Raw genomic sequence first — 11,022 nt, 5'->3', positions numbered from 1 at the left:
GAAATAGACTATAATCTTCTATGTTCGGTTAAAAGTGTGATTTGAATGCATGAGACTTTGGAGAAAAATTTAATGTTTTAGTGCATGTTGTGATTTTGTGTTTATTTATAGAATCTATTTTGTTTTTCGGTTTTCTAAATTGCATTGGATTGGAGTGATCCCACAACACCGTCCGCCCTCACGTTTGCAGGCTCAAACCCACCTCGTCGGACAAACAGCTACAACACGGTTTGTTTGCCACTACTCGTTTGTGCACCGCTACATCGGATGGATGACAGTCGCGACGACCCACAACCGATAACATACATTGTCTATAGAGAAATAAACAAAAACACAAATGTCACATAAATAACATAAACCATCACCCATATATAATGTTAAAACACACTCACAATGACAAGACTAGCAAGCACACCACTCATAATTTTTATTCTAGTTCTTAAGAAAGACACAAGATTGTAGTCGCGGTTTTTTCCTCAACAAGCATCGCCATGTCCCAACAATGCAAGAAGCATTTTCTCATAATCACCAGACGTGTCCCCTGCAATGGCGCGGTCCAGAGGCACACTGTTCCTTCTTTTGTATTCTTCTGCGATACGCTGCAAGTCCACCTCGGCACGAGTGACAACAACGCGAGTCAGAGCCCTTTCGTCTGTCCCAAGTTTATTGATCGCCAACCGAAGAACCTTCTCATAATATTTCTCGGGAACAGTCAAGCACTTGATGGTTGACCTTAAAAGTTTTAGATATTCGTTTTCTGGATCAGCTTTCAAATCCTACAAAGTTGCCAAGTATAGGTTAAGATACTTTTAGGTCAAGCAGTTAACTTCATAACAAACCAAACCGTTCGCACCACTAAAGAGAGAGTAAAGATGGTAAGACCAATGTTTTCTGTGACCGAACTAAATATTCCATCAGACTGTAGTTGAGACCGAAAAAACCAAACCCAATTAACAGGTTTTCATTTTATTTTCAATTTGAAGTCATTTATAAAAAAATTGATAAAAAAGTGTTACCCATATAACAATATTTAGGACTGTAAATAAACCAAACTTTCAGCGAACTGTTCGTGAACCATTCGGAGTGAAGTTCGTTTATTATGGTTTATTTAATAAATTAACACACGAACAAAAATTGCAAACTTGAAACTATTGTACTAAAACCGCAGATTTTGTCAAACCACATAGACAAAAACCGTAGTTCATTAAAATAAGTATTATAATAAAGAAATAATTAAAAGACATGTCTACCCCTGACTTAACGATTAAGTTTAGCGGGGTTAGTGATTTGGATGTAATTGGGAAGAATTGGGAAATGTGGAGGGTCCACATGAAAGAAATTTAACTCTTTGGGCTAAATACGCATTATTTGTCAAACCATAAGGACGAAAATGTCACTTTACTCTTTTAATTGTTATAGTTTAAGAGAGAATTATAACTAAATTATCTTTATATTTTTTTATTTGCTACAACTTGAACTTTATCTGGGTTAGCTTTGAAGTCTGCACCCGTGACAATTACTCCAAGAAATTTTCCTTCCTCCATTCTGAATGAACACTTAGCTGGATTCAGCTTCATGTTGATACTCTTCAAGGTTTCGAATGTCTCTTCAGTATCTCTTAACATCTGATCTTCCCCAACACTTTTAATTACGAGATCATCCATATAAACCTCCAGATTTCGACCAATTTGATCTTTAAACGCTATGTCCATTAACCGTTGATATGTGGCTCCCGCATTCTTCAGTCCGAAAGGCATCATTTTATAACAAAAGGTGCCCTGATCAGTATGAAATGTTGTCTTGTCTTCATCGCCCGCTGCCATGCGGATCTGGTGATAGCCTTTGTAGGCATCCAGGAAGCATTTGAATTTGAATGGTGCCACAGCATCGAACTTGAGGTCAATTTCTGGCAGAGGATAACAATCTTTTGGGCATGCTTTGTTTAGATCCTTGAAATCTATACACATCCGCCATGTTCCGTTGCTCTTGGGGACGATAACTGGGTTAGCGACCCATGTCTGATAACGTATTGGACGAATGATTCCAGCCTGTAAGAGGTCCCGAACCTGCTCATTCATTGCCTTTGTTTGTTCCAGACCCATCTTACGTTGTTTTTGAACAATTGGTGTAAACAACGGGTTTACTCTTAATTTGTGTTCCGCGATGCTCCACGGGACACCAGTTATGTCCGTGGATTGCCATGCGAAAACATCAATGTTTTTTGATAATAACTGTTTCAGGAAAGTCCTTACTATCTCGGAGATAGCATGTCCGATTGTTACAGTTTGATCAGGGAACTTCTTATTCAAAACCCATTTTTCTGGTTCGGTTTTCACAGTTTGTTTTGGAATCTTAATGGGTTTTGAGCTCTCGGTTGCAAAGCAATGTCGATTGACATGAATTATTGCTATGCCAGTGCAAGTTGGAACTCCTACTGCACCATGCGTCGTGGACGGATGAGCATTGAAGTCACCAATTGCCTCTCGTCCGAGGATAATATCATGTTTCGATGTTGCTGGCATAACCAGAAATTCGACCTCCTCGGTACTCGAATGAGTTCCATCGCTTAGGGTGACTGGGAATGAAATTACCCCTCGCAGATGCATTATTTCCCCCCAAACCCCGATACTGGAGCGTGGATGAGTTTCAATCTTTCCTTATCTTCTTCGTCAAGCTGTTCAAAGCATTATTCATACATGATATCCGATGTACTACCGGTGTCGAAGAAGACGTATTGGGAGCGATAGTGTCCGAAGAGGGCAGTGATGATCAGGGGATTCTTGTTGTTCGGGCCCCTTTGATTCGAGGGAAGATCACTGGCTCATTTTTCCACTCCTCATCATCAGATTCTCTCATCTTTTTCCCTGTATTGTACTCGCCTTGTATCATATGAACGTTTAAATCTGTAACTTGCTTTTTACTCGGGCCTTGGTTGTCCCGAGCGGGAGCTTTACCGTTGTCGGGTTTCCCATTTTTTACCAAGTGTCCGAGTTTTTCAGACTTCACAGCCGCCTCAATTTCATTTTTTAGTGCTTTACATTCGTTCGTGTTATGACCGATGTCATCATGGAACGAAAAATGCTTTTTGGCATCTAGGAATGACCTTTTTGACAGTGGTTGTGGCTTTCTAAAATTCACATTTTCTGTAATGAGAATTTCGTCGGGAGTCTTTGAGAGAGGATTCCGACTATTGGGACCTCGGTTCGAGGGTCCCGTTTTGTTCTTGTTGCCTATGAGAGATATCGCATCAAATGGTTTTGACACTTCCGTACTTGGCTGAAGTCTTGACCAGATAGGGCCTTTCGCCTGTCTATTTGGTCTCGGAGTCTGAAACTCGACTTTAAATTTTTGCTTCGAATTACTATTTCTCAATGTTTTCTCAGTGTTGGCATACAACTTTGCCGCGGTCATAAGATCATCCCATTCTTTTGGCATTCCATCTCTACCAGTAAGTGTGCAGACTAGATCATCACACTTGACATTCTTTGCGGAAGGCACCGAGAAGCATGTCTTTGTTGATCCCACCGATGTTCAGACTTTCGTCGTTGAACCTGGTGATAAAATCTTCTATAGACTCGTTATCGCGGCGAACGACATCCAAAATTTCAGACTGGTCTCGCGTATGCCTTTTCTTCTGGCTGAACTGTTGAGAAAACTTTTTTGCGAGGTCATCCCAGCTAGAAATTTGACCATCAGGTAACTTTTCAAATCACTCTCGCTGCCCCTGTTAGTGTCACTACAAACATGTGACACCAATAGGGGAGCGTCCAACCGCTAACACCACCTACTGCCACGAAGTTCTGGAGATGATCACTTGGATCAGTCATACCATTGTATTTACCTACCGATGTAGGTATTTTAGCATTAACAGGAAAGGGTGTCGTAGCAATACTTGCTATGAATTTTGATTTCTCGGCAAAAGCTGCCGGGCGGTATGGTTTGCTAAAGTCCCTCTCAGCATTACTATGATACTCTGTGTGGCGGACTATGTCCTGCGGATAGCTGCTTCTTGCCTGCACACTCATCCTATTATCTCCGGTGTACAGACTGTTGTCTCCCGGTTGATAAGTGGGATCATGACTGTCAAACTCTTCTAAGTAAGACGACATCCGCATATCTATGCGAGGACGAGGGCGTAACCTCGGTACTTCGCCAAACTCTGGCTCCGTCTGTTGGCTGTAACGGATCTGACTTCCTCTCACTGTTGGTGGAGGAGAAGGAGATCTCTTGGGAGATTGCTCATAATTCAAAGTGCGAGCATGAAGTCGTTCGTTACGTTTTCTGCGCTCGTATTCAGCCACCAAACTTTGTTGTTGCACGTGGAGCCACTCCTCAGGAGTTAACGTTCCTCTGGATCTTGAAATACTGACCTGTTTCGGCGAGTCTCTTCCGTAATTCGTCTGAGATTACCCAAATTGAAACCTTCCAGTGCCGAGACACGTCCCACGTCTGTGGGAGTGGGACCGGTTGGTGCTGTAACATTTTCTAGGGTAAAACCCCCAGGTGTTACGTCAGTGATTCGTGACCCCGAAGCTGTGACACGTTCAAGAGTACGACCACTTGGAGTCGTAATATGTGCAAAAACACTAAGACCCTGAGGTGCGTCTGTGTTAGTTACACGTGAATCAGGTGCAGGGGTTCCCGTCGGGCCTTCAGGAAGTTTACTCATATCGAACGAACAAAAAAACCAACAAAAACTTTTGTTGTTCTAACACAAAACACGGATGGCGCCAATGAAGAAACACGGATCCGTTCCCCTGGTATGGGTCCTGGATCCAATGAGTCTACTGGGTACTATACGGTAATTACTAACATAATATGAGTATAACTTCCCAAAGTCCAATGACCGGAACCTGCAACAGACACCGTGAGTCTCGTTACAGGAAGGACAAGAGGGGGGTCTTCCTATAACCACCCTCCGGTGTGAGAATCAGTAACTATCGTAAATGGAGAAAGTACTGAAGTATATAGATTAAGTGTAGTCAGAATGTAGGTGAGTGAATGAATACCTCATACCGTTTGACAAGTTATTTATAGCCGAAGGATGTAGGAAGATGATTGGGCCAGCTGTCCTCTTCTAGAAGATCTTTGGTAACCACCTGGGCACGTGTCCTCTCATGATAGGTTGAGCCATACGTCCCATGTGCATGGGCGTAACAACCTGGACACGCGTCACCCAACGATAGTACGAAACACACCTTGGCCATGTGCACGGTTATAACAACCTAGCCATGTGTCCTTTGCTCATTGGCTGGTAGGTCACATATTCCTCAATTAACAATCGTGGATACTCTTTTAGATGGTAATTAATTGGTGACAACTGTCCAATTGGCATTGCCTTCCGGTCATTTTGGAGAATAGATGTTCCGCCCTGCGGATGACTTTTGAGGGTGCCAGGATGTTTCCGCGTGTGGTATGAGGACGTTCCTCCTCTATCGTGATATGCGGGTGATCCATATGTTCCGCGGGTGGCCTGTGAGAGGTTCTTCTGTGACCCGCGTGTGGTACTTAAGGGTATTTGGGTCTTTTTGGTACTCTACCTCTACAGTTATGTTAAATGATAGAGAAAAATGGTTTATTGGTTGTATTAATTGAAGAGATAATGTATTTATTGTTTCATTTAAACCATTTTATTTTATTTTTAAACATTTTTGATTTAACAATAAACTAGTGGTTCGTATTGATTTCTGGCACTAACATGACTTTTTGCATGAATTTAAGTCTATGTGTGTATGTGTATATATATTTAAGAAAAAACTCCTCGTTAGAGAGTAAACTTAAACTAATAAATAATCATTTTTAATTGAAAAATTGGTTTTAAATAATCTCAACTATAGCCTATCGGTAAATATCCATCACAACTTTATACTTGCCTGCTGGCAGTACCAACTACTTGTGCATTTGTTTTTAACGGGCCGCGACTAATGGATGTTAACTCCGTTAGTCTTTGTCTGACGTGGCCATCCCAGTAGGCAAACTTGATTACGTGGAACGCGACATGGCGACTGTTTGTTTATTAGCAGACCAGTAGTAATAATAATAATAATAATAATAATAATAATAATAATAATAATAAAACCCTAGCTCCCCACACATTTCTTTCCCACAACCCAACCACTGTCGTCTTCCTTTATACCACCACCCAACCATAACCACCCATCAACCACCACTATCGCTTCCACATGCGATTAATTGTGAGCCGAGCAGATTTGGAGGAGTGTACCAAGCGTCGGGGCTAAGGTTTTACAGAGCATATCTGGAGAGGTAGGTTTGATATAAATTAGGGCTTTTGGTAAGGAATTGAATTTGGGATTTTTTGATCTTATAATTGACTGATTGACGAGAAGGTGGTGGTGGTGCTAGGGTTTGGTGGCGGCAGGTGGTGGTGGTGGTGGGTAAATTGCAGGGGAGAGAGAGAGAGAGAGAGAGAGAGAGAGAGAGAGAGAGTTTTGCCCTAATATGGTGGTGGTGGTGGGTTTAGAGCGGATCTGGGTTTTGTGAACTCCGGCAAGATTAGGGCTGCATCTGGCAAGTAGTCGGTTGGAGAAGATGGCCGGAAAATGGCCAGTTGCAGGTGGTGGGTTCCAGTAGTGGTTGCTGTGGATGGAATTGGTGGTGATCGGGGTTCCGGCGATGGTTGCAGGGGTGGTGGACGGTGGTGTTGTGATGGCCGTGGGTTGTAAAGAGTATTAGGTTGAAGTTTGTGCTTCCAAGTTGCCGCACATCCTTGTTGCATTTATCCGATTGAAGTTTGGATGCTCGCACATGTAAGTCTTCTAAGCTTAGATATTATCATGCCACATGTAGCCCATAAACACCCAATCTGTCTTGAGTGCAACAAAAGCCTAGCAACAATGGCTGCACCAGAGTCAAAACCAGCCTCAACAATTTTACTATGGACCCGTATAACCGCATCTTGTCAAGCGAACGTATTTGCTGTAAATTATGCATAATATTAAAACCAATAAATAAACTAAACATAAAATTAAAAGAGAACTAAAAGATGAATTAATCTTATAAAATAGTTCACAGTGAACCTACCTATGTGGTTTGTATACGCATCAGTTTGTGTTGCGAACTGAGTGTTACTGATTGGCGATTACTTACTCAACCTGTAAATTAGCATATTTTTTTTAAATGTGTAATGTAGTGTTATGGTTATGATATTTAATCATCCGTCGTAATTTAACAGCTTATTGTTATCTTCTCGTGTTTGACAGAAAAACAACAAGGACTGCCTTAGAATTCCACTTGAAGACATAGAACTCTAATATGTTCAAAGTATGCATGTTTGTAATTCAATTTCAATATATGCAGTTTTGGTAAACGTATCTATTTAAATGCAAGTGACATTTGAATATATGTGTTTGACTTTTGAAGCATAACAAACCTAAAGAAATAGAGATTTAATATGTCGTTTGACTTTTGAAAGTCACACTTTTTGAAAATGACCTTTTAATATGTAGAGTTGTTAATGTGCATTACAAATTGCAAAACTTTCGACCAAAACGCTTTTTATGGCAATTGCAACAAAATTTATTATTATGTCATTTCTAGTCATTTTATCTTATTAGTTAATTCAATAAGGAACCCATCCAAACATCATATTCTATCAGTGTACTCATTTTTTTTATCTTGAATTTGCTCCTAAAGACAATACATGCCGACTTTCTATACCTATTTGATATTTTATTGCCTCAACTACAATAACCAAATCAACATTCTATACCATTTTGATACTTTGAATTTTAACAGTAAAAAATGAAGACATTTTTTTTCAAAGTTGACGGTTTGACTTTTATAGTCAACAATGAACACAATTTAAACCGATGAATCCCAAATTATATTAATTAACCTGTTGTCGCTTTTAACCGTAATCGAATAAAGGAACTAAGCCGAAACCACCTGACCCAAACTCAGTTATTGAGACCGACCCATCTAAAACAAACTTTTAGCATTCCATGTTATGCTATTGTAGTTCTTTAGACTTGTAATAGTTGTTTATGTTTACTCAATTCAACATGCGTGAATATAAATGTACATATATGTGTATACACATACATGTATATCATAAAGTTTATAAAGATGATTTCTAGATAGTTTACCTTCATATCAGCGTTTCGAAGAAAGGCCGATTATAAACCGTGCACAACGCCAAACAAATCACATCAAATCAAATCCCTACAAACCACAATCAATCTTTAAGACAAAACATATTATCATATCAAGATAAGTGAACCTTGATAATCGATTTAAAGGCATTCAGCAGTTGTTGTTGCTTTTATAGACTCCATGATCTGTATAACCACTTGAGGTATGTATCATTAAAACGGATGAGAAAATATTTTTGTTTAAAGCCTCAACATGTAATTCACTAAATTGGTAATTTTGCAGGTATATGTTGTTATTTGAGTTAAATTTAGAGTGTGATAGTAGCGTGCACAAAGGTCATCTTAGTTGATATAATAACAACATTGAGGGTTTAAGCCAACAGAAACCATCACATGTGTTTTAAAGAAAAAAGTACTCACCAACATAAATGTCATGTCCTTATAAAAGTCTATGTGTTCATCTCTACATTCAAGTTGAAATAGAAACTCAGTCATGGGCTCATGGCATAACGTGTATGAAATTAATCCAAAAGCATAAAGTTTATGAAGATATAAATTAATGGAATTCACATAGTTACCAATCTTTTAAGTTATGATCTACATAACTTTTAATATCAGTGATCGATATGAATAACTTAATAACATACAACCATTTACACCTGTGTTATAATATTCTTATAACATAGATAATCGGTTAAACACAAACACACAAAACTTTTAACAACATAAACATTACCATGGTGAATAACACTAATGAAGCATAGACATATTGAAAACAACATAACACAGATCCATATTTGTATGTAGACGTACGATGGACAGTTGGAGACAAAAATCAAAGTTTAAAGCAAAATAATTATAGTCACCTTATTAGCAAAAAAAATTAATAGAAATCAACAATGATATGATTGAACACGATGTCGTGAAAATGAATTGGCGTTAACAGAGGACTGATTAATGAAATCCAATCAATTTAGGGTTTATAACGAAGCGATAAAGTGCACAACCATTGTTTCCACTATAATAATACAACATGCTTTGAGTTACAAACGTATTCACTACCAAATTGAACTATTTGCAGACACGAAAGAATACTGCTTAGTGCCTAATTTGTTTATTATTAAGTGAAATAATCATTTTTTAATAAGAAATCCCGTAACACACCTAACAATTTACATATTGGGCGTCTAGTATGATCAAATATGATTAAATTAGTATGATCAAATACTTAACTAAGAAGAAGCAGCATCCATCAATTAACTTCAGTGTCATATCATTATAATTTACAAAATTAAGTTAAACGAAATCTATACGGATACCCTAGAAAGCGGTTTGAAAATTACCTTTGATGGGTGTCTTCTTCATCGGGCATCTCGACATACCCTTCAAGAAATACTCGATTTTCTTCTTTCTCTGGATCTGGGGTTTCCATATGTTTGCATCATTGAACGATTTGTTTGAAGAAGTAAGATATGGGTATTGCGATTCTTGAAATTGGGGTTCAGAATTGTTGATTTTGATTCTTGATAAGAGGTTTCCATGTTATTGGATCAAGTGAGTGATGAATCAGAGAAGAAACGATGAACGTGGTAAGGGTATACAAATCTAGGTTGAAAGTTTGATGATTATGGAAGTTTATAGGTTGAACAACGTTTTTAGGTTTTGTATTATAACCCGTATAAGGGTTAAACGGGTCAAACTAGGTTAAATCAATGAGATAAATAGGGTAGCTCTGTAGGAGGTGGGAAGCGATGTGAGAGTGACACATAGGATTTTACAGTAAACAGTTATATAGATAGTTAGATATTAGTATACGTGAAGTATGAAAACAAAAAAAGGCAATGTGATTAACAAAACATATGATATTGTATGTTCGTTATAGAATAAATTACCCATAGCAAAATATTTTGAGACCCTTATACAACAAATCACAGATTCATTTGATGAACATTAAAAGATATAGAAAGAATAAGAATTTTAAATAAAATTATTAAATTGGGGGATAAAGATAAGTGGTTTATCATATAAGATTTTTTTAAAATTAAAAAAAAGATAACTAAAGTTAAAAGGGTAAAACAATATAAATATTTTAAATTTAATTGAACGCGTAACTTGCGACGATATGCGAGTAACGCTACATAAAAGGCATAAACGGTGACGATACACGTGTAACCGGCATTGTACGTGTTACCAATGCTAGTATGCGTGCAACCCGACATCGAACGCACCAATGTCAGTACACACGTAACTCGATGACGATGCGCACGTAAACTGTGACATTCGTCAATTTTGGATCCGGTTTCGTTTCGTTATTATATTTGTTTTCTTATAAACCGACCCGTTTTGCAAACTGAAACCCTCAACATAATCAAAATGATGGATGTTATGTTACAATATTGTTTTACACTTGTTGGGTCTTGAAAACATCCTTTACGGGCCTTAAAATGCGTTAAAAACACTTAAAATCAACTCCGGGGGCCAAAACTATCGATTTTGAAAGTTAAAAAACATTTCAGCCCTACACCGCCGCGCCGTGCGACGGGGGAGCCCCTTGAGGTCGCAGGTAGCGGCCTCAGACCTGCAGATGTTGCTTTTTGTGTTTTCTTGTTTGTTCTTTTGTCCAAAACTCGGTTTTTACACACCAAACCTCATGTTTAACCCTCCCAACCTTTCCCTATATATACAAGGCCCATTCCAACATCAATCCTTGCACTCATTTCATTTCCACACTCAAATTCATTGATCTTTAAGGCAGTGTTTTAAAAACCAGTTCAAGCCGGCCGGTTAAACTAGTTAAACCAGATTTCGCACAGTAGGCCGGTATTTTGAGTTCGTAATATTTGACCGGTTTTCTAAAACATCGTACCGGCGGTTTTTGTCTAAAATACCGGTTTTTACCGGCAAACCGGGT

At 38.7% G+C, this 11,022-nt stretch overlaps 1 protein-coding gene across 1 annotated transcript in view; it reads right to left on the bottom strand.

Annotated features, from left to right (window-relative positions):
• Positions 1-363: 363 nt before the first annotated feature.
• The window catches only part of LOC143545560 (annexin Gh1-like), a 36,649-nt gene continuing 25,990 nt past the window's right edge, over positions 364-11,022 (bottom strand). Inside the window, exon 5 of the mRNA XM_077037427.1 lies at positions 364-776. Coding sequence (XP_076893542.1) covers positions 477-776 — 300 coding nt within the window. The 3' untranslated portion in view covers positions 364-476. The remainder of the gene's footprint in view (positions 777-11,022) is intronic.

Source organism: Bidens hawaiensis, unplaced genomic scaffold, assembly GCF_021521415.1.
Source record: "Bidens hawaiensis isolate Kalapana, Puna unplaced genomic scaffold, B.hawaiensis_p1.1 tig00013980_1, whole genome shotgun sequence".
Lineage (NCBI taxonomy): Eukaryota > Viridiplantae > Streptophyta > Magnoliopsida > Asterales > Asteraceae > Bidens > Bidens hawaiensis.
This window is presented reverse-complemented; position numbering and strand designations above follow the sequence as displayed.